General features: G+C 43.5%; 1 protein-coding gene across 1 annotated transcript; it reads right to left on the bottom strand.

The window, feature by feature from the left end:
- Positions 1 to 558: 558 nt before the first annotated feature.
- On the bottom strand, positions 559 to 25936 carry FAM180A (family with sequence similarity 180 member A). Its single transcript, XM_063394881.1, has 3 exons — positions 25456 to 25936; positions 4085 to 4185; positions 559 to 3786 (listed from the first exon to the last, which is right to left on the bottom strand). Exons 1-3 carry the CDS (start codon positions 25529 to 25531, stop codon positions 3445 to 3447), a joined length of 519 nt encoding a protein of 172 aa, XP_063250951.1. The 5' UTR covers positions 25532 to 25936; the 3' UTR covers positions 559 to 3444.
- Between the last annotated feature and the right edge of the window lie 490 nt (positions 25937 to 26426).

Raw genomic sequence — 26426 nt, 5'->3', positions numbered from 1 at the left:
AACAAATGTATATTTATCCAGTATCTCACAGGAAGAGCATCTAGGATTTTCCATGTCCCCAAAACTTTCTTGCCAGTCCTCTGCCCAGCCTCTTCTAGTCAGTGGCAAACTGAGCTCCCCAGACTGGGCTGGGATGCCTCTGGGACCCTGAGTCCAGGAAATCTGGCAAATGCAGGCGTGCAGAGGAGTTTGATGTGCAGGGTGAATTCTTCCTGAAATTAATAACTGTATCTCAGACTTCTATACCTGGAAATTTCCATCAAGCAACAGAACTTGGAGACCTTTCAGGTAAATTTAACAATTAGTTCTGAAAGAAAAGCTTTAGTTAATATGAAGATTTTGGGTTGGCCAATACAGTTCAGGATCTCTTTGTTCAATTGTTTCAGAGAAACTAACTAAATAATACAAAAAAGGTCTAAAACGTTCATAAAATGAAAAATTGTTTTATTTTAAATGGAGAAATAAAATCTTATTTCATATTTTTAGGATTCATAAGGTCAAAGGTTGGATAAAATGTGCCATGTAGGGGCAATGGTCTTCTAACCTGGGAGATAAGAACTGCCCATAAAGAAGATTCAGTCCATAGTGATAAGATGAAAACTGAGATAGGGAGAAGGCAACCTACACCTGCATCTTAAACAATACTGAGGGAGGGAAATGCCCTAAGCCCAAAGAATTTCCCTGAAGGCAGGGTGCTCCTTTCCACCTGAACTCTGGAAAAAGGAGGCACTCTGATTTCTATTTATTGTCTCCTTCAGAGGGAGGGGCTGTCCCCTCTTCTCAACTGTACCATTGCTCCCATGAAGAGTTTCACAGTCTGAGACAAAGCAATTACTCAAGCTGAAGTTGCAAAATAGTAAATCTGCCGCTGAAATCAATACAATCCAAAGGCAAGGACTTTTATGTAGAACATTTTTATTATTACATTGAGAGTCTCTGTTAAATTAACCTGGGCCGTCTGAGTACTTTCCCAAGGAATAAATCTTTTTCTTTACATTACACACAGTAGAGGGAGGAGGGAAAAAAACCTCATAAAACCTGTATTTTCTGTTGAGGAAATAAATGCTTCAGCTACCAATTTGTAAGTATGGTAAGATATGTATGCCATAGGGAATTATAAGATATTAAAAAATATCTGTAATACTTTTTTATGGGATATTTTATGACAAGCAGACTCTGCTGTGCAGTCCTGTTGTGGGGTGAGGCGCATGGCTAGGAGGTGTTTCTCTGATTGGTGACTGCTAGCCATTAATATTTGCTCTAGTTCTCTTTCTTGTTATTTTTACAGACTTGGTGAAGCTGGCTAAGAGGCATTTATGAATTGCCCTGGTTCCAGGCTCTTCCAGCAAGTGGTGTTTCAGGGAGCCAAGAAGCAGAGCTGGAAAGGCAATACTGCACTCTGTGGCATTTCCCCTTCATGTGTTTGTAAAGCCTGCTGGGGAAAGAAATCACAAGCAGTGTTAAAGCTGAGGGCTCAAAGGGCAGGAGTGCAAGCAAGGCTGCTTTGGGGGTGCTGAGCTCTGTGTGTGCAGGCAGAGGAGACAGAGATTTCTGGCCCACAGCTTTGTGGCTGAGGTTTGCAGTTTCCTTTGCCATCTGCCAGTCAGGCTTTGAAGAGGGCCAACAAAATTCTTCAGGTATAAAAGTGTGCCTACATGTGTGTGTCTACAGGAATGTGCACACTCATACACACAAATCCAGAAACTCCTGAGGGAAACAAGACTGACTCTGTCTTTTATAAGCCCTTTGTCCAGCTGCTAATGCCACAGCCAGACTGCCCCTTAGGCTGCTGTGCTTCCACATTCCCACAGGTGTTTGCCAAACCCAGTGCTTGCACTGCGCTCTTTGCTGTGCTTCAGGGTGGATTTTTTTCAGCTCCAGTCCTTGAAGTATCCCTTTTAAGGGATACAGAAGAATTAATTCTTTTTGTTCAAGTGACACAAAAGCAGTTAAACATGATTCAGAACTGGAATCCTTAGCTCTGTTTTAGTCTGGGGATTTGTTTTAGGGGATTTGTGATTTGGGCCTGCATCCTTAATGTATTATGCAATAGAAAGATAGAGAATGATGATATAAAAGGATGAACTAAATGTTCAGCTATTTTCCCATTGTCTGGAAGTAGAAGCACCTCTAATATCAATAGAAAAATAGAGTTTGTATCTCTTGAGCACAAAAATTAGAAGGTTTGATTTAGAAGAATTTGGATTTTTGATAGCTAGTCATCGTTTTGGCAAAATAGCTCTCCTTTTTTCTATTTTCTGTTCATGATTTTTTTCCAGAGTTTATTATAATTGGTTGCAGCATTCCTACAGTTTTTCCTTTGCTGCTCCCAAATTCATAATTCGCACCACTGAATTGGTAAATAGCCTTTTCTGCTAAGTGGTCAGATGCAATTGTTCACTGACTGAACAATTTCTTCTACGTACTCAGCACTTATGTGCACACACATGCATGAACACAGACACACAGACACACACACACACTCAAATGAATAAAAAAAAATCTACTGCTAAAAAAGAGCCACAGTGCCAAATTCGGCACCAGGTATGTTTTAATGCCCCTTCCTTCCTTGCCTCAGTCAAGTTCTGAAGCATGGGTTTAGATAATCTACGTTCAAGTGATAGAACCAGGAAAAATGTGGCACTATTGAATTAAATAGGGCCTTTGCCTTGCCTTGGATTCCACTGAGGACAAATACATGTTCCTTTCAAAAAAGCAAGCAGAAGCAAAGTCATGTGCAAATAACAAAAGAATCATTGCAGACTGTTTGGGAGGACAGCTTCAGGAATCAGGAAATACGTTCATAGGCATTGTTTGCTGCTGGTCTTCACAATGCCCTTTGTCTTCTGCAAATGTTATTGCAATTAAACACTTGCTCAGCCAAATGAAGTGAATCAGAGAGTGCTTATTTATGAGAACATTTGGAATAAATAATATGTGGCATAATTTTAAAGGCTGACAGTTATGAAACCTCTTCCTTTTACAGCGGGCCTCCATCCTTGTGTAATATTCTCTTACTGGCCAGCCAAAACATGAGCTTGTTTCCCCAGCTAGGAAAGCTGGGGAAAACTCTCCAGCACTTCACAGCAGCATGTGAGCATAAGCACACTATATTGATGTACTGCTCAAAGGAAACCCAAAGGATGAATCAAGGGTTTGCCTGAAACAAGGGTCTGCCTGGGTGTACACCAAACTCCCTTCCTTTCCTGTCACACAATGTGCCTCCAAGCCAGCACAAAAATCGAATTCTCAGGACTGAATACGTTTTTCGCTGTTTAGCATGGAACTGGAAAGCAGATTCCACAAGAGGGAGCCAGAAAACGAACAATCTTTCCTGAAGCAGGTGATTAAACTCTTTTACAGAATAAAGTGGTGGGCGTGCTGCACTGTGTCCTTCATCAGCCAGAGCAGGGGGCTGAGCTGCTGAGCTGCTCCCCTTCTCCTCTACGAGGGCTGTTTGTGGTAGGGCAGCATCAAGTCGTTCTTCAGGGCTTTGTAGAGATTGACAAAGGACTCAGCCCAAGTGTCTTTCTGGTGCCCCTGGGACTGAGCAGCTCTGTAGGCCGTGTAGACCATGGTCAGCACTGTCCTTTCAAAGTCTTCCTTCTCGAGGACCCTCGGGTAGGAAGACAGCCTGCTGCTCAGCCTGCGGATCTCCGGGATGCTCTTGGGGATAATCTCGTTGCAGATGGTGTTGAACTCAGCAGCCTTCCTCAGGGAAGCCAGCTCCTCATCCTTGATGGAGATCCTCTGACCTTTGTCAATGTCAAGCTCAGCTAAAAGAAACTGGTGCAAAATCAGAACACAGAAAGCTATTTATTTTCTCCAAGAGACTTCAGACAGAGTACATGTGAATTAGCAATGTGTCCTTGGGTCTTTAATATTTGTCACTTTAATTTTTGCACTGTCTGGAGGTGGAGAAGACCAGACAGTGTCTATGTGTTCCCACCCTTCTGGTGAACTATCACACAGCCACAGGCTGACTGCTGGGATGAATAAAAGTGGCACAGAGCCAGACAATGGATAACCCCAGAATGGACAGTACCCCCAGTCCTGGTTAAGGCTTAAGGATGATATACTGAACCTCATAAAGCAGGACCACATCTTCCAGCGAGTTTTGTAACACTGGGTTGAGGAAGGCAGCTGAGGACCTCTTGAATCGCTGAGCAGCTGGGAAAAGCTTAGCTGGAAAATAGAAATGGGAAAGGAGAGGTTCTGTAAGGTGCCAAACACTGACAAGAAGAAGCACTTTTCAATAGTAGAAAAAATGGCCTTTCCTTGTAAATGAAATGTGTGGCAGTGACTGCTTTGATCCTGATCTACCAGGGATCGAGGTTAGCTCTTTGTCCTGGATCCACAGGGTGCCTAACACAGGGTGCTTTGTTATCCATCCTGGGAGTCTGAGTTGCAGCCTCAGAGGTGAAAGGGATAATGATATTTGCAGCATTAACATTGTCTGAAATACAGGTCCTTTTCCTGGACCTGAAATGGGAAATCAGTACTGATACTCAACAAAACTACTTTTTTTGGTCCGTTCTCCTACTGTCATGCTTCTGAGAATCTACATTTCTCCTGGTTTCAATTACCTAAAAGTTGATCTCCCCTTATTTATTAGAGACAGAGAGTAATCAGCTCTTCTGTCCTGGGCATTTACACTTGGAAGGAGTGACTCACCCAGATGTCTGTGTCTCTTCACTGAGCCTGTTACCAGCTTAGACAAGACAGCTACAACCAGCGAGGTGAATCCCAGCCTAGTGTGACTTTAATACTGTGCAGTGTCATAACTGCTCTGAAAAAACAGAGCCTGCTACCATCAGGTATCTGCTCATCCCTGTGAAGTGCAGTACAGACATTGTCTCAGGGAAATGAGACAGAAAACATATATACAGTCCCTGAACTCAGCACCCCAGTGAGGCAGAGCATTTGTGGAATCAATGACCTAGACAGTCCAGGGTACAGAAAACATCTGATGCTGCTTTAGAGAAGACCTAAATGCTTTGAGTTATTAACCAGGTTATTAATCATCTATGTACTGTTAAAAACTCTAAATTACTTTCAGAGTAAAAGGGAAAAAATATTTTAGTGTTTTATTTTTATATTATTATTTGCATGTTACTTAGATATTGATGTTTGGGTAATCATAGTTTGAATTTGTTGGATTTTTGCTAATAGTCAGGACTATGAGGTTTTTTTTAACTTGTGCTGATGTGACTCTTGGTGTATTTCCCATAAACTTCACTTCTCAAATTTAACTCTCTTTACCAATAGATAAATTTGGAAACCAAGGAAAAAAAAGAAACAAATCTTCCACATTTTGAAAGGCATTACTACTCGCCTGTCAAAATTAAGAATTTTTGAGAGTTATGAGCAACATGCAATGGAACATGCAGCTTACTTTGAATTTCTGGAAAGTTTCAACCCACCCTTCCTCTACCAGATTTTTTTCCATGAAACACTTTAACGAAATCAATTTTGTCTGGTTTTGCCAAAGTTCTTGTTATGAATTTTGCATGCTGCCTGTACATAACCTGAACATCATTTAAAGCCCTCTCTCTTCTGGGCATTAAAAAAAAAATGCTGGAGCAGCTGTAATTATTTTACGGAAAAGTTGTCTCAACTCTCTGACTACATGGTTTGTCAGACAATTTGACTCTTTGAGGTTTGCCAAGCAGATCATAAATATGCAGTTTCTTCCAGGCTCTGTACCCTAAATGCAGCCCTGCTGCCTACACCACTGGCAACTGCTGACGTTGTTATAGTTTGGCTTGTTAATGATATTTAAATTCTAATAAAGCAAGAAGAGAGAAAGAAGAGCCTCAGAACCTTTATTATCCAGCATATGAAAAATGAATCTCAATAATGCTGGGTATGAAGCAATTAATGCTTGACACGACAAAGGGTATTTTGGCCTTAAATTAGCTAGGGAATAGGAAAAATATTTTGTTACATTGCAATAAATATACTGTAGGTAGATACAGCAGTTAGGATGGGTTTCAGGCATAGCTGCTCCATCCCTGATGTTTCTCTCTCTTGCTCAGAGTTTTGCTGAGGAACACTGGAGCTACTCCATTTTTCACTCTTGATGATTCAAGAATGGAACTGAGTGTGTGTAAAGCACTTGAAACTTCAAGCACTAATTGCTGAGTAATTAAAACTTTTATTATCGAGCAATTAAAACTCTAATTACTTAGCAGCTGGCAGAAATCCAGTCCATAATGATGACTATTCATTTTTTATCTCTTTTAGCTTTTAGATGCCCTTTTGGTGATAACAGCCTCAGAGCATGGAGTACCTCTACATATGCAGATGGTTTATACCTCAAATATGCCCTGAGCCAGGGAAAAATGTCTGTGGCATTTTGCTTCAGTGCTGTCCCTCTTCTTGTCATCACATGATTGCTTTTAACTTTCAATCCAAGCAGAGATTCCCACCGTGGAGCTGAGCTGGGCGCCACCAGCTTCAGCCCATCACCAGTCACCCAGAAAAGCCTCAGCAAAGGACCCACACAAAAATCAGAGCCATACCATTGATGCAGTACTGGCCCACTTGCTGAGTCCCAGGCAACACCTCAGAAAGAAGAAGGGGTTTGTTAGGAGATTCAAAGGGACAGTGGCTTGGGCTGCTCTGTCGTGAGAAGGGATTTTTATGTATATCAGAGGCATGCCAGCCTCTGTAGGACTGACTCCCTTGTCTCATTATCTCATTCCCAAAACATATTAAAGTTTGTTACAGCTCCTAGAGACTCTACTCAGAAAGTCTTTCAGAGCTCGTTTGTATTTGTCATGGTTATCTGATTTTCCTGATCTGCATTTTAGTCAGTCCTTCCCTTTCTCTTTCCTCCTGCTCAGTAGTCAAATCCTTCTACCATCACTCCCTCCACAGTCCTCTCCATGAATTCATGAGTTCCTCCAAGTCTGTATGAACATTTGGAGCAAGCACTCTGATTTTCATTGTACTGACTTGACACATGTGTCAGTTAAGCACGAAAGCTGAGATACAGAAAGATTTTCAGACAGTTTCTGCATTTAACAATTGCTAATTCCACTTGAAACTTTTTGCTGACTTTTACTTCTTCCTGTATTTACTTCCATCTGTGACGTGAGTTATGTGGAGACATCAAAGAACAGTAGAAGAGTTTTACTTTTTACTAATTTACTTTTTACTAATTTCTTTCCCGAGGGACTTCTCCATAAAGCTATCAAGCAATTGGAGATGCAGAGTGATGTGCATGATTTTATGTTGATGTTGCAGCCAATTCATTTCAATGGCAGTAGCCATGAACATCTAAGCAGCAGAGACTCAAGTTAGTATTGACAGAGAAAGCCCAGCCCAGTGATCTCTGAAGTCAGTGGAGAGTCTTCTATTGATTTATTGTTTTTATTTCTCTTACATATGTGTTAAGACATCTCCAATGTAGACACGGGCACTTCTGTCCTCAGGGCTCGTCAGTCATGTAACAAAAAACTTATGATTTGCAGAGACAAGTTAGGGAAAAAAAAGGCTTTTCATTATCCCCACTGAAATAATTTTCTATTATATGTCTGTCTACTGACACTCTCATGCTCCTCCAAATCCTTTCTCCAGAGGGGAGAACTCCAGAGTTCTGCTTTGCTGCCCGCTCAGGGCTGGGGTGGATCAGAGAGAGCAGCGGATCTGAGCACAGCCAGCCCCTCCCAGCCTGAGCCTGCCCAGCCCCATCCTGTGCCCTGGAGTGCAGCACTGCCTCTACCTGAACACTGCAAGCAGCCCACACTTCTACTGCTATGGGTAGTTAAAGGTGCCCATCAAAATTGGCACAGAAACCTCTACTCTCTGCTTGCTGCAGGAACCCATCCAGCCTCCCATGGCTCTGCTGACTCAATTCCACCCTCCTTCAAGACTACACAGGCTCTTAAACAAAAAGAAAGCCACATTTGCCAACTCACTGACCTGCTTCTATCTACTTAGCTGATGCATCTTTATGGTTTAAACATAACACCACATTTGAGGCTGACAATAGCCTCATTTTAAAGATGTTTTCATCTCTCCTAAGAGATTCTGCCAGAATCTTCTGCACTTCATTAGCCATGTGGTAAATATTTGTGATCCTCTCCCAGGTTTTCCCTGCAGTTTGATTGGTGAGGGTACAGATGTTTAGTTTTGCTTTCCAGTTCATGCATCTGTTCATTATTTCCCAGTTGCTTCCTGTGATGTGTTTGCTCAATAAGCACAGAGCATAGCTGCAGGAATTCTCAGCTATTTGTGCATCATCAATGCCCTTTTCTTCCCCCGTAAAAGGTATGAAGCATGATTTGGGCCCTGTGCAGACCACTGCTCCCAAGCAAGTACAGCTCCCTGGGGCTCTAGGACATGAGCAGTTTAATTGGGGTTATGACTCAAAAGGAATTGTTTTGATTGTCATCAGAGGCATGGAAAAGAGTTATTGCTTCAGGAGGACAGCTCTCATGAAGGACAGGAGGAGCAGAGGAACAAAAAGGATTTGATTCTTCAAGAGGGACTCAAGTTTTTGCCAAAGAGAACAAACCCAGCACTGTCCACAAAATGATTGTATGGGCAGATACATTAGCCATTATAATTACTGCCTTGCAAAAAATGATGAGTGGTCCAGGCTGACAGAATCTGTTTTGTTGTAGAGACTGCTGGGCAGTTCCTGGAGGCTGCTGCTTTGGATTTTAGAGCCAATGCCTGAAATGCTCACAAGAAGAATCTTTTCTGTGTGGGCAACTGCACACTGGAGCAGATTGTGCAGAGGGGTTGTGGAATCTTCCACACTGGAGATTTTTAGTAATTGTCTGAGCACAATCCTGTGCCGTGAGCTCTGGGATGACCCTGCCTGAGCAGGGAGGTGGGAGCAGGTGATCCACTGTGCCCCCTTCCAACCTGGCCTGTTCTGTCTGTGATTCTACACCTGTTTGTGGAAAGCATAGATTTGAACTCTCCTTGACTATGCTGTGCAGAAGAAAAAAGGACATAACTGTCAAAGTTTGTATACTTTGACAAACTTTGTTTTATGTTTCTCTTTGATAACCTTACTTCTGAGGGCGTGCACACAGACCAGGAGTGTCTTTTATACATAAAGAATTTTATTTCTGTCTAATGACACTTTGGTGGCTCCATAGCTTCATTCCTGGAGTAACAATTCCCTATTCCCTATTTGCTGCCTCACCTATGCCCTATTTGCTGCCTCAGGCTAATAGGAAAATACCCTTGAAAATACCTGTCTTCACCATTCTGCCAAAAGCATCACTTACACCAGGGTGGGGGATGTTAACTTATGGCAGGTGTGTCAGACAGTAAAAGTGGTAATGTAAATTCCAAAAAGGGCAAGATTATTAAAGGATTAATGTGTTTTATGCATTTTACTCCTTGTCCTGTGCTTGGTTCATCCCCAAGAATGATGCATCATCACCATCTGCAAGGTGTTTGTGCTGTGCTGGGCCTGCAGCTGTTGCCAGGGCAGAACGTGAGCTTTGGCTACACTCCCTGACTTTTTACTTATCTGTATCAAAATTAGAAATCATTGAACACTTTGTCCCAGTGCAGGAGAAATTGACTGGGGATTTGCAAGAAGAATAAGGGCAATAGAATAAGGGAAATGCACAAAATCCTAGAAAGACAAGAAAAAAATGCTGCAATGCTACAGCTTAGCATCTGAAACTTGTGTATGGATTTGCAGTTATTCACATAAGTAGCTTCTATGACAACAAGTGCAGTGCAAAGACTTTCACATTCCAACTCTGATACATTTAAATCTCCATCACTGGGGGATTAAATCCCAATGCCCCTTAGGAGAACACAGTAGGGAGATGGAGAAAACATTTTAATTACAAACCAACATGAATTAGCACATGTTTAAAAACAGCTACCAAGAGAATGTGCCTCTTTTTGCTTTCAGTTCATATCTTTGCTAGCAGCTCCTGAGGCTAAACGTAATTCCTGACTTGACTAAAGTGAGAATGGACATTAGCATCATCTCTAGTTATTAATAAAAAAAAAGGTTAAAGGAAAAGAGAAGCTTTGTCTTGAAAAGTTTTGTCAACAAGGATGTAGGAAGTAGATCTCCCTACAAAAGTTGTTAACAGGCAATAATGTTCTTAGGAAAAAAAATCAACTTAAACCACTTTAAATTAATAGCAGATTGTATTCAATTCCATAGTGCAACACGTTATCAGTTTTTTTTCAAAGTAAGTTAGTTTTTACTAATTTTTCTCCCTTTAAGAGACACACTCTGAAATGGTGTGTCAGTTGCATAAAAAAACCCCCATTCCTACATAAACTTTATAAATGGCCGGAGGTGTGTCAGATTAGATTAATGTGCAGTAGAGTTCCCATACAAAAAATTAGAGTGGTAATAGCCTGTCTAGCTACTTGGCACAAGTAAGAAATGCAAAAGTGGGTTAGAAAGACCAAGAAACCATTATGCTTGCAGAAACTGATATTGGTAGAGAAGAAAATGGTTGGTTGAGCCTGTGTTCGTGAGAGGTGGAGGATATTTACATTTATGAGTTAAGTGAAATGGGTTCAAAGATATCACTAGCACCGACCAACTAAAATGGTCTGAGAATTTATTCCCTCATATGGAATTTCCATTATGCAGCATTTTCACCTGCTCCCAGGCTGAAACAATGTATACTGTGTTATTTATTCCTCCCTTGGTGTGATAAGGAGGGGTCCCCACCTGGAATTATTTATACTCATAATAAAACATTCCAGTCAGCCAGGAGAGGCCTTTAATGTGCTGGAGTAAAGTCGCTGCAGAAGGTGTGAAGAGAAAAAATGCACCCAGAGAAGCTGAAGGAAAGAAGAAGTGAAACATACTGTTTTCTTATCCTTCAGCTTGCTGCTGTATTACCACAAACTGGGGATAGACTATGGCAAAAACTGTATAAATGAAGGGCAGCAATAAAGGAAAGAAATATCAACCCTGCTCCACAGGTTTAATGCATAGGCAATAAATAATTGTGGTAACACAGTTAATTTCAGGCAGAGTTGGGAAATGGAGCAGTGCTTTGTATTCCTGTCTTCACTGAGGAGCCACCTCTCCTGCCCTGTCTGTGCTGCTCTCAGTGGTCCTGATCCAAGGGAAGGACACCAAACAGTCCTAATTAAACACACTTGAAACAGTTTCTTACATATGAAAAAGTGAAGGCATGATCCAGTCTACTCCCATTTCTCCCAGGAGGCAGCAGAGAAGGGAGGGAGGCAGGAAGGCAGGAAGGCAGGAAGGCAGGAAGGCAGGAAGGCAGGAAGGCAGGAAGGAAGGCAGGAAGGAAGACAGGCAGGAAGGCAGGAAGGCAGGAAGGAAGGAAGGAAGAAAGGAAGGAAGGAAGGAAGGAAGGAAGGAAGGAAGGAAGGAAGGAAGGAAGGAAGGAAGGAAGGAAGGAAGGAAGGAAGGAAGGAAGGAAGGAAGGAAGGAAGGAAGGAAGGAAGGAAGGAAGGAAGGAAGGCAGGAAGGAAGGAAGGCAGGAAGGAAGGCAGGCAGGAAGGAAGGCAGGAAGGAAGGCAGGAAGGCAGGAAGGCAGGAAGGCAGGAAGGCAGGCAGGAAGGCAGGAAGGCAGGAAGGCAGGCAGGAAGGCAGGAAGGAAGGAAGGAAGGAGTACAGCAAGGTGTTTGTGTTTTGGTGCTGAGCTGTGAGGAAGCACCCGAGGAACAGAAGGGAACAGAACGGAGCAGAATGGAGCAGAGTGGAGCAGAATGGAGGAGAATGGAGCAGAACGGAGCAGAACGGAGCAGCTGCCTCTGCTGATGAGCAGTGCAGAGAGAGAGCAAAGGAAATCAGAGCTCTGCTTTATGGGAAAGACAGAACTTCAGCAGCTCTAGGAGCTTCCTGCGTGGTGCTGCTCTGGAAGGAAAGCGCTTCAACCCTGACATTGCACACCCAAGGGGTGGGCTCAAGCCTTGCACCACCTCCCAGGTGTGTGTTTCCTCAGAGCTGAGTCACTAGACACGGAGGAAAGGCATTCTCTCGGTGGTTAAGAAGGGCTGGGTACCCCCTGTGCCTTGGGTTCTGCTGAGCCTGCCCTGAGCGAGCGGCGGCTGCAGGGCAAATGCGGCTCCTGCCCTCCTTCCCCGGGAGCCGACACCGGCCCCGCGCTGTGCGGCCACGCAGGCAGCCGAGCCAGGAACCTGCCTGGTGCTGGCTGAAGGGAACAGCAAACCGAATAAAACAGCCGTGGTTTTTAGCTGTCTCGCTTCCCAAGATATCTGCTATGCCAGCAGCATTTCTGCATGTGAGAAACTCCCAGTGCAGCTGTGCTCTAACTGTGCTTAGTGTACCTGGTGGCGATTCAAGTCCTCAGATGACCTAAGGATGGAAATCAGCCCTGGGAGGAAAAGCAGAAGCCCTTCCTCATGCCTTCACACCCTTGATCTAACCACCAGATGGATAAGAGCCTTTTGTTGTTGTTGTTTTTGTTGTTGATGGACACCTCAACAAGGGCAGTCATTGCTCCTGCTGGAGGTGAGGGTTGGCTGCCAAACACTTCTTCCCCTTCTATGCTTGCACCCCTCTGAGCTCTTAACAGAGAAAATTCAACTGGCAGAAAGAATATGTAAACTTTTTTTCCCTGACTGGATGAAAAGAAAAGAATCAAAGGTCCAGTTTGAACCACAGACCTAACAGGGAGCAGTATAAAATTTTATTTCATGATCACATGGCAGCTCAGAAATGCCAGGGACCCTGGAATTATTCACTTAAGCCATCTGTGAATGGTTTCAACTGGCAAATAAATTCAAGTGTCTGACAGTGGGTCTAGGAGCAGTCTCTGATCTGATTGCCAACTATTATTATTTTATTCATGTATGAACTGCTCACACACGTGAAACAACAAGGTACTCCTCATCCAAAGTATGAATACCACAGCTCAGAACGGAGGAGCAATAAACATTAGATTGACCATTTCTTCTCACTCCAATTAGAAACAACTAGAAATGTCTTTCCTTTTCCTTTAGATCCCCATCCAAATTGAAATAAATTGTTAAGAAGTGAACACATAAATACCAGTTTTCTGCTTCCTCTGCTCTGGGATTTCACTTGCTCTTCAAAAGCAGGGAAACCCCAGCTGCCTTTCCAGCTGTTCAGTGAACTCCAAATGTCAGTGCACCTGCTGGGGTTTTCTTAATGACACAAACATGTCCCAGATGAGAAAGAGTATAAATCAGCCTTGCCTAGTGAACAGAAAGGATGGGGATACTGGGTCCTTTTTGTAAAGAAATGTGTTATTTCTGGAAGCAATGCCTTTTCAAGTCATTGTATGATTTCTAGTAGTCTCAATAATGGTAAGAAGTCTGAGAAAGGGACTCAAGACCTGAAGATGGATTTGGTTTTGTCTCTGAACTGGACTGGTACAGCTGCTTTGCTATGTGAGCAGACCATGAAGGATGAAAAGCTGGGCTGTATCCCTGGGTGGGAGTTAGGGCAAACACATGTTTCTCCTGGAGGGGTGAGTGAGGATCAGCATGGGAAGACATCTGTCCTCTCAAGTACACACCTGTGTGCATGCCTGGGCCCTGCTGTGTTAGTGTCTGCATCTCTGTGGAAATAATATTAAAATATTAGTGAAGCTCAAATATAATCCTTCACTAAATCTGATCAGTGCATTTCAATGTGTGCAGATGCAATGTTGGGCCAAGACAGTCTTTGTGATATTGTCATAAACATAGCACAGGAATATAAAGGATGACTATAAAATGGGTTAGGTTTATAGCTGCATCCCCCATTTCACAAACACTCATATGGGATTTCCACTGTACAAAGCTGACATTTTTCCAATCTTCATTGTTATTTCAAAATCTCCTAAAACCTGGCTATTTCTAGATCTTTCAGGTTTCAAGATCTGCTGAAATAAAGCTGAGACTGGTGTACAACTGCATTCACCATTAAATACAGAAAGCCTTGACAAAACCTGGAATGTTGAAAATTGTTAAAGGCTGCTGGACACTGTGGGGGAGAGCCTCAGATGACCTGAGCTGGCACCACCAGCCCTGTAACACTGCTCTGCAGGCAGCCTGTGCTGTGAAAGACACACCTGGGATCACAGAGGAGAAAAGAAAGGTAGTCAGGGCTATAGAAATCTTACAGTCAACAGAACATCCCAAATATCCTGTTTCCTGAGGAGAGAGAAAGGGACAAAATGCTGACAGCTGTGCCTGAAGTTGATGGAAATTCAAAACCTTTCTCAACCTCTTTCACTGCTGCAGTTCTTGCCTCTACAGGTGCCATCTCCCAGTGGCTCCCAGCCCAAGAGGACCCTGCCATTTGTCACAAGTATTTGATTCAGTGCTCCTCTTCCTTAACATACACCCTCTTCTGGAGCCATTTGAGCTGAACTTGTAAAACAAAATTTAGCTTATGGGAAAATAATGTAAGTAAATGTTTAAGGAAAAAATGACCTCATCTTCTAAATTTATGATGAATAAATTTAGAGAAAGGGAGGAAGGCTTGATTTCCAGTGAAACCCTCTAGCATGCTGCTGACTGAAAACAGCTGGAAGTCGGTTCTTTGGTTTAACTCTGTGTGTGAGGACTATGTGTGCAGGCATTATTACTGTGGAGAAGCACTTTAAATGAGATGCTGTGACACTCATCGTAAATCTCATCCTGTTGTTTCCTATATTTAAGCTATCTTCTTACTAGTTCAGAGACTCTGAAGCTTACATAATGAAATGAGCTTACTCAGAAAGGTTTTGCTGGCGTGTGGGTTACATTCTGCTAGAGAAAACTCTTCTGGTCAGTCAGCTGTCCGTTGCTTTGACCTACAGAATCACTCCTTGCCAAAGCTGGACTTCAGCATGTGATTTATCTGCATGGCAGATCTTCCTCAGCTTGCTAGTGATGGTGATCTCCCAGGTAAGCTTATAGACACCACCTGGTTATGAATATGTGATTGATACCCATCTTACGTCACCTTCATATGATTCTGTCAAGTTAGGGTAATGATTATCTGAGGTACTGGAACACAGTAGTCATTTGTAGGGGTAGATTGACATTTAGTATGGTCACAAAATAAGGCAGGGACTACTTTTCTTATTATGTATAATTCCAAATGCTAGCTCCAGTAATCTTTAAGTTCTGCTTTGACCTCTGAGTGCCAAGAATTAAGGATGGATGAAGGAGAATGGAAACTAGCTGCTCATGGCTGAGCTCCTTGGATGGGTAGCTGTTGGCCATTGCTCTGGGTTGCAGAGACAGGCTGCCATGAGCACGCTGACTTGTTGGGAAAGGACTACTCAGAAGGTGATTTATAACTTTGTCTAAATAATACATGTGTTAATTTGTCAGCAAAAGCACCCATAGGGAAAGGCACTGGGCTTTGAAAACAGCTCAGCAAACCACACAATGTTCCAGCAGTTGCTCCCAGCTGGAAGTGCAATGAGAAGGACTGGCACTCTTTTCCACCTCAGCAGGCAGACATCCAGGGGGAGAAGAGCTCCAGCCTCAGGTCCAGCAGCACACAAGTGCAGAGGAATCAAGGATAATGTATCTGCTTCTCTGGCAGGTTGCATCTTGGTTGGTAGCATGAGTTTAACCAGGAGGGAAAAGCTCCTGGGGGAACATCACAGATGGGTGTGAAAAGCCAGCTGGGCATGACACACAATTCCATCTTTGACTGTGAAAATAGAAAGGGAGTATTTGAGACATGTGACAAGTTGGTTACACTGGCAGATTTGTGCAAGTAAAAACTGAGCTCTTTACCTTGATGGTGACATTTTACTTCAGAGTCCCTCTATGTTCCTTTGGAGGATCTTAGTGCACATGTTTTTCAGCTCTGGCATTCACTTTGGCTGGACCACACTGGCTGTGAGCAGCACGCACAGGGAGTGGAGCTGACATAACTGGGTGCATGATGGATTGATGGGCTATGGCACATGCAGTTAGACATTCAGGGTTTGAAGGGTATCCAGAAATTCCCAGCAAGTGTCCAGCAGCCTGCTCCCAAAGTACAGCTTCTGGCTAGAAAAAAGTGTCTTTCTAGGGAAGTACAATTTGTTATGGTATCCCTAACACTTAGGTATTTACCAGGCAGATTCTTCAAAAGCAGACTTCAGCAGCTGAAGCCCACAGCACTTCCCTGGTGTGAACATGGAAAATGCAGCACCATGGCAACACTACTCACACTACAGTCTGTGTGGCTGCCCCATGTCCCTCAGTCCCACTGCTAAACATCCCCATCCTGCTCTCTGCCTCCTGCAGGATTCCCTCCATCCCTAGAACACAGCGGTGGCTGCTGTCTTCCCTCAGAGCAGTAGGATGGTTTTAGGGAGACATCAGATGCTGTGCTGCCCTTTCATTTCCCCCTGGCTTTTCCCAGATGTCCTGTGTGTCTACAGGGCCACATCATCATCCTCCTTCTGCTGGAGAGCCCAACAGGGCAGAGACACTGTGTCCCCTGCCACTTGGGCCTTACAGATCTGGTTTTTGCTGATTGCATCTGATTCCTGCTATGGGACAGCCCAGTGTGGAAAAATCTTTGGATACTTTTCTATCCTCCTTTCTTTGTGAGGACCCAACTGAGCTTTTTGTTTGCTAAGTACAAGTCAGGGTAGGACAGCCCCTTTGAGTTCTGTTTTTTTAAAAAATGGCAGTAGAAAGCAATAGAACAAGCAGTGTATACATTTTTATCATTAGACTATTACCTTCCAAAACTTTCTGCCAAATTGGCATGGTAATCCCTGAAAACAGAAGTTGCTGCAATTATGAAAAATGGATGGTTTCATTCAACACATGCTGTACTATATTAGGAGGCCCACAAGTAGTGTTTGACTGGAAATGGAGTTTATTCAGTGCCAAGCCATGAATAATTACAGTAAATAAAAAATGAATCATGTTTAATGTCTTTTATTTTAAAAGGGGGCTTAAAACATGAACAGTTCCCTGAGACATAAAATCTGTGCTTAATAAATAAATTCAATAAACACTTCATGTTTCTTCAGAGCCAAGCATAAACAAAAAACTAATGTCAGGGCTGTGAGCATTATGAAAACCAGGGAGGAAAGTGAGGGCTTTCAAAACTTGATCCATTCCTCCAGGGACAGATAGGGAGATACAGCGACTTGTGCAGTTGTGGTGCTGTTTCTTATGACTGATGTTCATGGGAAATGCTGTAGCTCCACAGCCCTGTAAAACTGCAGGATTCCTGCAGCTCCTGTGGAATAAAACAGGCTGTTCCTTGGGCAGTGGCAAGAGCCTTTTCGCATACCTACATACTGTAGAAAATCACAGGGATGGGTTAAAAAAAGTGAAGAAAACCTGACACACTGGTGATCCAGTAGCAGTAACTTTAATTTTTATTCTGTGACTAGAGGTCAATTGCACAGACTAGAAGCTCTCAGTATCCTGGTAGGATGAGAGGCTGTTGGGGACTAGAAGTAAACCTGAGTCCTGCTTACATGAGAAACAGGCAGAGCCAGCTCCAAAGAAAAGCAACCACTCCAAGAGCCTGAGAGGCAGATGGGTAAGATGAAGGCCAGCTGTGACAGATGGGCATCTGCTGAAGTGGGGGTTCAAATGGATGACACTGTGCTGACAAGGGAGGCAATGCTACTCTAATCTTGATGTGGTGCAGTTTAATTCTTCCCATCCATATTTATACGATTTCTTTCTCTCTGCACATTTCCTTTATTTTTCCTCTCCTTCACACCATTTTCATTTTTATGTCCAGCTTTTTCCCTGTTCCTTCTCAGCATATCTGTCCTTTGCCTTTGTCTCTCTCTTTGTGGCTCAAATTATCCCTGCCAGACTGCAAAGTCTCTACTCTTCCCAGGACAGAGGAGAGATTAGAAACATCAAATCCTTTTGTGGCACACCACCACCTGCCAAATGGATGGAGATGATTAAATCCTGATGTTCTGTCTTGCAGCAGATATCCACATCCAGTCTAGTGCAGTTTACTCTCTTTACTATTAGGCAGAACCTGTTTGGAGTGCTCTGCTTCCCCTGTGCCCTGCCAGGGGGCCCAGGCAGGCATTGCAGAAGACCTTGTGACCGAAGCACGGCATTGTCCTCCCACTGTCCCATTTCCTCCCAAATAACCTCTGAGCACTGAACAGCTTATTTTTCCCTTTCTCAGCATCTTTTTTTTCAGCTACCCACCTGGCTCCTCCTGAGCAGAGGGAGACTCAGTGGTTTGGAGCCTGGCTCCTGGCTGGTGACCTGTTTCCCTGTGGCTAGGGAGGAATTTCCAGAGGACGAGCGGTATGCAGGCTGCTCTCAGGGGAACTGGGGGGCTGCCAAACCTAACCAGCACACTGGGCCAGGAAAGGCCTTGCATATGCTTTCACCAGAGGAAAGGAATGTTTGTGGAAACTGGGAGCAGTGGAGCTTATTTAGCTTTGCTTCCCTCCTGCTCACCCTGCCAGCCCCCAGCCCAGCCCTGGGGCTGTGCTGTGGCACACACTGTGGCACTGTGACAGTGACAGGAGTGCAGACAGGTCATTGCTGCAGCCTGCAGCACCTCGGGGGTAAAGGGAGGAACTGGCTGAGTGGGCATGGGGACACCACAGCTCGTGGTGCAGCTTTGGGCTGGCTGGATGCCTCTGAATGAGCGAGTATGCTGTAGGGGATACATCATAAAGCTGCCACAGCAACTCCCAAATTAAATGGGATTTGGGCGTATTGAGAGACAGGCACAGTGGAGACTTACAGCATCCCTGCCTTGATTTTCTTCCCTTCCAGTTAGAGAGAAAACCCTATAAATGACAGTCCCCTTGGGTTTTTTGTTTGTCTTAAGTAACAAGTGTCATTTGCAGCTTATCCTCAAGTTGCCTTTTTTTTCCTTTCTTTTTAATGACGCTTTGATACATTTCCCCCTCTGCTTCCCAGCATCAGCTCTCTGCACACCTGACCTGCATCACCCTCACCTCTGCTAGTGCCATTTTGCTGAAAACCCCTTTAAATAACCAACAACTGATTTGGGCTGGAAGATTTTAAAAAAGCAAAGAAACAAAATTCCAGATAATGAATTGTGGTCTCACTCCTGAGAGCAGAAAAACTACTGCTGACTTTTGTCCTGCTGGCTTGTACACTGGAGTGCTTTTGAAGTCAAAGCAAGGGCCAGGTTTGTCCCCTTCAAACCAGGGCACTCACAGAGCTCCCTGTTTTGCTGCACCAGGTCCATGTACCCAGCTGGCTTCTCTGCATCTGGGATGGAGTCAGCTCCCCTCGGCAGAGCCTCTGTGGTGCAGGGACATTCTCAGAGCCCTGGCTGTGCCTCTGGGCAATCCCAGCTCCTGCTCCAGCACTCTGGGCTTGCCCTGCGGGTCCTGCCCTGCTTTGAACCCAGGCACAGGCTCTGTGTGCAAAGTTAATTGCTGCCCCACTCAGCAATTTCCATCTTGCCTGTCACCATCTGAATAATCAGAGCCTCTGCAGCCCGATGATGTTCATTAAGGCCTGCTGACTTCCCTTTCAATTAGATTGTACTATTCAGTGCTTCTGACAGGGTTCCTTTCTGCGGGAGAAGTCATTACACTCCTGCTGAATTTGGCATGATTTACCCCGGGAAAACAAGAAAAAACACTTTATGCTTCAGAAACAGAATTAAAAAAAAAAAAATCACAGCTATTAACAATACACAGGACTAAACACACACAGAGCCATCCTGAAGAGATTTGGGGCAAGGGATTTAATGACTCTGCCTCATGACAAAAAAGAATGCTAATATATCCTCTCCTTAATTACACTGAAAGTTCTCTGGAGAAGGACAGCTTATTTTTTATTCTGTGTGTTTGCATAATGCCAGGTACCACTGAGGTGTCTGGGCCCAGCAGTTGAGTATAAGGTAACCAGGAGGGGACTCTCAGTGTTTTACAGCCTTTGCATGAGTTACTTCTCTCATCACAGAGCTGCCTCACCTATGGAAGAGAGCACTGGCTGACCAACAGGCACTGAGAGCAGTGAGATGGTTGCTAGAGGTGAGGTGAAGGCAGCTATTTCCAGGTGAAAGTGGAAGGAGGGGCTCAAAGGGCAGCAGGTGCCTCCCAGATGAGCTTTGGCTGGGGCAGGAGGACCTTTGTGCAAACTGATCCAGATCCCAGGGCAGCTCCACTCCTGGAACTGGGGCAAAGAGATGTGACCCTACAGCATGCAGGAATTCTGAAAAAGATGACCAAAGTGGCAGCAAATGTCTAAGTGACTTGCCAGTCCTCAGTACTGGGATGGAACTGGGATCACAAGGAAGATTCTACAGGTGCCACCCTCAGCAAATAGATCTCATTTGGTCTAGGACATATCAAAGAAAAAACAGCTTTACTTCCTATGTTTTCTTTTTGTTATTTACTCAGGTTTCCTCAAAATTGTCTGGTTCCTCTCCCTTTTTAACTTTTAGTGTGTGAGCTGTAAGCTTGAGCCATTTTTTGGCTGCTTCCTGTGGTGAATAAAGTCTCAGAATCCATTAGATCCTTCCTTCCTAACAGCACGACTGCTTTTATAGAGTTCAAAATCATTTGTGATCTAAACTAAAATGCGAAAACTTCCATAATTTATCTTCCCTCTGATCTCATGAGAGTTTAGCATCTTGGCCCTAGAAGAGATTAGAAACTTTTATTTTTAATCTTTTTTTTAAGCATCCTTTGCATGTCTTTCAGGTTCAGGTATCCACCATGAATTCTGATTTAGGGATCATTCTCCATGCAGTTAAATTAATTAAGTCTGGCCCTACAGGAGCATTTGGGGAATCAGGACATGCTAGAATGGTTTTTGATTACATTCACAGCCCTACCTTACTGGATATTCATCCTACCATGGTTAAAATACAGAGACTGTGATTCCAGCTACCTTTGCAACTCCAAGCCACTTTACTAATAAATAATTCCTTTTCAGACCTTCTTTAGGAGATGCCTTCATCTCCTTACAGACAGAGTTGCAATATTTGGTGCAGAAATAATTTGCACCAGGGGACTCCAGCCCACAAACATGCATTCCCAGGAACTGGGCAGACTCATGGAACAGACTCCAGGTGGGAGAGACCTCTGCAGCAGATCAGTCACCCCTTTGGGAGCTCCAGTGAGGTTGTTGGAATGGGCCCAGCAAACAGGGAGTTTGGGGCAATTGAGGCAGTTTTCCAAGAGAACACACGAGAGCCAGAGGAAAAGGAAATATTGCATTTTCCTCAAAAGAAGTTACGTTTTTTACACAGCCAGGCTTAGACAGAGTTGGTGCTGTTCCATAGCATTTCATATCCTTCATTTGCACTGCACATTTCAAGAACTGGATGACAATGTCTTTATAGAAATTAAAGGAAGTTGGATAGATGTTACAATCTAAAAATTTGTGGTAGCTGGTCCAGCTGATGTAACTTCTTTTTATGCTTGGACCAGATCTCTGGAAACCTTGTCACATATCAAAGAACATAGACCATAACCTGGTTTACTGAAGGACCACTGGCTGCATAAATGTGGATGAATTCAACTATTTGAGTTGCAATTACAGGCTGTGCTCAGGCCACTTTCCCTTTGCCCATGCTCTCCAAGCCAAAAATGTCACACAAGAGTTACTGCCGGTGGTGGAATCCCAGAAGCTGCCCTAGCAGGGAGTGGTTGTCTGTAGGGATGCGATGTGAGATGCAGCAGGGAAATAAGATGAGAAGGAGTGGGGATAAAGGGCATGCTCTAATTTCTGAGGCACTCGATCTTTGCACACACAGCAGAGATCACCAGCAACCAAACGACCACAGAGATCAGAATACATTAAACACTGCTTCCTTACAAAAGCACTGTCCTTCTAGCAACAGCCAGTCCCTCTTTCTCTTCTGCACAGTCTTTCCTCTCCTGGCACTGGAGAGCTGCCAGCCTGCTCCAGCTAAGTCCACAAGCAGAAGTAGCAATGAACTACAAAAGTTGCTCAGGCAGCAGCTGCTCCATCAAACCCACAAACTGAGCTCCCAGCACACTAGAGCAAACACTAAGAGTTGGCAATGTTTGGGGAAATCAAGGAGGATGGATTTTCTATTCTTTCAAGCAATTCCTTCTGCAAAAAACCTGTAAGGAGAGCAGACTATTCCCCTGGTGCTCTCAAGCAGCCACTGGACTTTCACCAGCCACTAGAGATAGGGTAGAAAATAATGCACATGGACCAGATGTGGAAGGAACTGTAATGCTGCCTTTGAGGTCCAGAAGGAGCAACACAAAAGCTCCCCAAAAGCATGAAACCTCTGTGGTGCTGATATATCCTTTTGACACTGATGAGCGAAAAGCATTCTACCTTCTTCTTTTGGGTCTTTTAACATCTCCTTTTCCAGCCTCCACCGAGGGGTGAACTTATCCTTGCAGTTATTTCTACACTATCCAAAAGCCACCACAGTAAGAAATCTGCATCTTCTCTCCCTGAGTAAACACACAGCAAGAATGCTCCTGTTTGTGTGTCCCATTTATTAGAATCAGGCAGCCTTTACAGCAAATAAAGGCTGTAAGCACATCCAGCCAGCTGAGATGTGCTAATAAAGATTGCCTCAGGGCTTTTCCTCAGGGAGTAGACAACTCTCCTAACGCTCATAAGGCTGGCTTCTGCTCTCCAGTGGAATGGTACTCTTCAAAATTTGATGGAAGCAACTGGCAAGCAGTGACACTGGTTGCCATAGCTGCATGGAAGGGTTTTTTTGCTCATTTTTGTTGAAACCCAGGATTTGTTCCTTGGTTTCTTCAGAAGAAACATCTCTTAAGACCTAGAATTCTTATTTGGAACTCGAAGAATTTATATGACCTCACCTCTGCCATTGCATAGGGAATAATACTTAGCCAGTAGAAACTTTTAATTACCTTTTTTTTTCATTAACTTGTTTCCCTAGACAGATGCTTCACAAAATCTGAGAGGATACTTCCATGCAGCTAAACCTACAAAAGGCCCAAGGAAACTTGAGGTGATGACAAGAAAATTATTTCACCATAACTCAGGATCTTTTCTTTGTTATTTTAAACACACCCATCCTAGGGACTAAGTTTTGCATGTGTCTTCTGTGTCCACAGCTCAGTCAAGGCAGGCTGAGGAGTGTGTGAGATTTTAAATGCAAAGGGCTGAGACAGTTTAAAAAGAAAAATAAGTGAATAAAGCCCTCTGTTTTCCTGCCAGAAATGATTTTGCTGTTGTTGTTGTTTTTCCCCACTCATTGATGCTTCCAAGCAGAGGGAAAAGGGAGGTGGCAGTCAGGAGTTCCCACAGGCAGCACGAGTGTGCTCATCTTTTCTCACTCTGAGCTTTCCTTGAGCCAAAGCTTGAATGATTTGCTGCAAGGGTTGGGGATCCCAGGCTGCCCCAGAGCTTCCCAGTGGAAAAATGGTCATAGCCAGACGTTGTTGTATACAATACTGACTGCTCTTTTCTACTGCAAACAACAACTGCTGGCAATTAAAGCAAGACCTTTGCCCCACTGCTTTGTAAACACTCTGGATGACAAGTCAACATGGGGATGACACACAGATCTGCCTTTCATTTCCGTCACACCAGATGCTGGTCTGTCTTTGCCTTTCCATTGCAAAACTCAAATCAGGACTTGGATAAGCCTTAAATGACCGAGGTTTAACCTAAATAAGACTCAGTTGTCATTTGTGGAGGGGGGAAACAGCTCTGAGTGTGCAGAAGAATGTGTCCTTTCTCAGTACTCACATTTTATCTTAGGTTCTAAGCAGTTCAAAAATTAAGACAGTCTTTGGACCCTCTCAAGATACTGCAGATTTGGTTGGGTTGACACACAGTTCAAGGGAGTGGAGGTTCACTGAAGTAGTTATTGCTGAGGGAGTTGTGCCTCTAAAACATCTTTAGGGCAGAATAGTCCCAGTGGATGTGGAAAAGGAATCTGGTTTCCTTCTCAGAAAATGCCTGCACACACTATTTGTGACAACTGAACTCCTTATCACAAAAGGGAAAGAATCTTCTCTTCCCTCTGAAGTCTCCAAAAACAAGTGCTAGAGCTTTCAGCTTGAAAAAAATATCTGCTTTCTCAAAAGCCACAATAGAATTCTGATGTTTTTCTTTAAATATTCATGGTGATTAAAAATGAACTTTATTAGTTGCATGAATTCTTTTTAGAGTTGTGATATTGTTTAATTAAAATAAGTATGTTAGTAAAAGTGAAGGACATCCTTAAATTACATAGTGATTATTAAATGAAATTGAACTCCCTTTTCCTTTTTAATTTTTTTTCCATTTCTTGGGCAAGGTGACATAATTCCTCCAAAGGGTGGGGCTGTGGTTTTTTATTAATATATACAGATCTAGTCTGGATTTTCTCACTTTTTTTTTGTCACCCTGGAACAACAAATTCCTACCTACAGAACTAGAGGATGTTTTGACAAATATTTGTGCTATTTCCTGTCTTATACCAGAAGAGAAAAGTAAGGTACATGCAGGTACCAGGACACATGCAATATCAGCCAAGAGTCTGATGAAAAAGTTGTGGAAAGAGCCTGCCATGGTGAGTCCCAGGTCAATGCCCTGCCAGTGAGCTCCCACTAACAGGGATTTTTAAAAGGAAAAATCAAGCATTGTAAGGAAAAATTAAGCGTTTGAACAGCCCGAGCCAGACTGGGTAGCTCTTCATCAATTCCCTCAACCATTCCCTCTCCTACAAAATCAAAACCAAACCCGAATGGCAGACTGGAATTGTACCAGCTGTGATGAGGAAGACATGGGTGACTGCAGTAGGGAGGGAAGCATTTGAATGCTCTATTTTTTAGCAGACTCTGGTTCCTTTAAATGTCTGTGAATCTCTATATCAGAACCAAAGAAATCTTTTGGGAGGTGTTTCCTTTCTGCACTTCCAGCAGCTACGGAACCAGTGCCAAATACCAGAGAAGAGAATAAAACCAAAAAAGGGAAAGGACATCAGCAGTAGCTTTGAAGCAGATATCTATGCAACCCAATAGTCCCCAAATATTCCATATGCTTCTGTCACACTTAAAAAAAATACAAATATGTCACGACTGTGTATTGTCACAGTGGCCTGGTAACACACCAGGTCATTTTCTCTGTTATCTGTGCCCCTCTGTCAGGGTAGGATAGCAGCATTCCCAGGCATCTTGCACAATCTAGGCATTCTTTGCTTTACTGCCAGGTATCTTCCTGCTAGAGCAGATTATGCCACCTGTGACTGCACAGGCTTTCACTTTAAGGTTTCAGAAGCTATATGTTTTTGTTAACGCAGGAGAAAAATTAGAAAGAAGAGGGGAAAAAGTGCAAGAATGTAATTCTGGTTCTTGGGCTATTTTATATATTTTTATTATAATAGAATACATATATTATTTTACCTTTTTGCACTTATTCATGCATATTTTATTTTTATATGTATATTTTTAGCTGACCCGTTTAACGGAGAAAAAAATTCCAGAATCGAAGGGCAAAAATTATAATTGTATATAAATATATATATATATGTATATGTATATATACACATGTATAATGCAATATAATTTCAGACCACACAACTCACATTTTTTCTCTAAATAGTTTTTCAGGTTGAAATCTTACCTCTGCTCCATCTGTGGGTCACAGTGGCATGAGCATTGTAATAGAACAGCAGCAGCACCAGAGTCTTCCAAAGCATCCTTCTCTTTAAAAGTATGTCTAGCTGTACAGTAGCTTTTTTATTTTCGCAACTCCTTTCTTTTCAGGAATAAATAATGGCTTTTCCTCTCCCCCTCCCCCTTCAGAGAAAAACCTGTCTGTTCTTCTGAGTAGAGCTGAAGTCAGCGCGCTGCTCCTCTCCCAAACCAAGTCTCCTTGGGATCAGGAAACTTACTTTCACAGACAGACTTTGTTTTTATCCACATCTGGAATGACTCATAGTGCATGTGAGTTTGCTGGCAGCTGGGTGAATAAATATCATTACATTTTTGTAGTTGAGTTTCATTTGTTATATGGGCCAGTTGGAATTTATTTCCATCCAATAAACAGCCACAAGTAACTTCATTAAAAGAGACTCTGGAATTGTAGCTACTCCTCTGTAACACAGGGGGCTGCACACTAGCCCTGTCCAAGGCAAATCCCTTCTCTGGAATGATGGACAGTAGCCCTTGGATGCTTAAGTCAGGGAGTGGAGCATGTGCTCTGCAAGAACATTTTGCTGCTGTGATTCATATAATCACTGCTTTGCTAAGAACACATCATGCTGCCTTTAGATTTCAGCTCTAGGCCAGACAGGTCCTGGCCTTTTCCCCCATTTGGCCTGTATGGAAGGTCCAAATCTTTCACTGGCTCTCCTCAATGGAACACTAAACAGCCCTCAGGACAGTCTACATTAGCCAGGCTGAATGTGGAGGGGTGAAGCTGAGAAAAATAAAAAACTACTGATAGGCATCTCCTGGCTGATGCTGGTGCCAAGGAACACAACCCTGGAAGAGTCTATCCCAGACTGGCTCAGCATGGAGGAAGCTGCAGGTACCTACTGTCCCTGACACAGCCTCAGCAGCAGCACCGTGGGGTGAATTTTGGGAATAATA

This window comes from Prinia subflava, chromosome 4 (assembly GCF_021018805.1).
Source record: "Prinia subflava isolate CZ2003 ecotype Zambia chromosome 4, Cam_Psub_1.2, whole genome shotgun sequence".
NCBI classification, from domain to species: domain Eukaryota; kingdom Metazoa; phylum Chordata; class Aves; order Passeriformes; family Cisticolidae; genus Prinia; species Prinia subflava.
The sequence above is the reverse complement of the archived record's forward strand: the minus strand, read 5'-3'. Positions and strand labels throughout refer to the sequence as shown.

Bases quoted from the DNA above. Each gene is read 5' to 3' on its own strand.
- FAM180A (XM_063394881.1), bottom strand. From the start codon at position 25,531: ATGCTTTGGAAGACTCTGGTGCTGCTGCTGTTCTATTACAATGCTCAT. The intron at 4,186-25,455 runs GTAAGATTTCAA...TCTATTTTCCAG, and splicing joins GACCCACAGATGGAGCAGAG to CTAAGCTTTTCCCAGCTGCT. The intron at 3,787-4,084 runs GTTCAGTATATC...ATTTTGCACCAG, and splicing joins ATGTGGTCCTGCTTTATGAG to TTTCTTTTAGCTGAGCTTGA.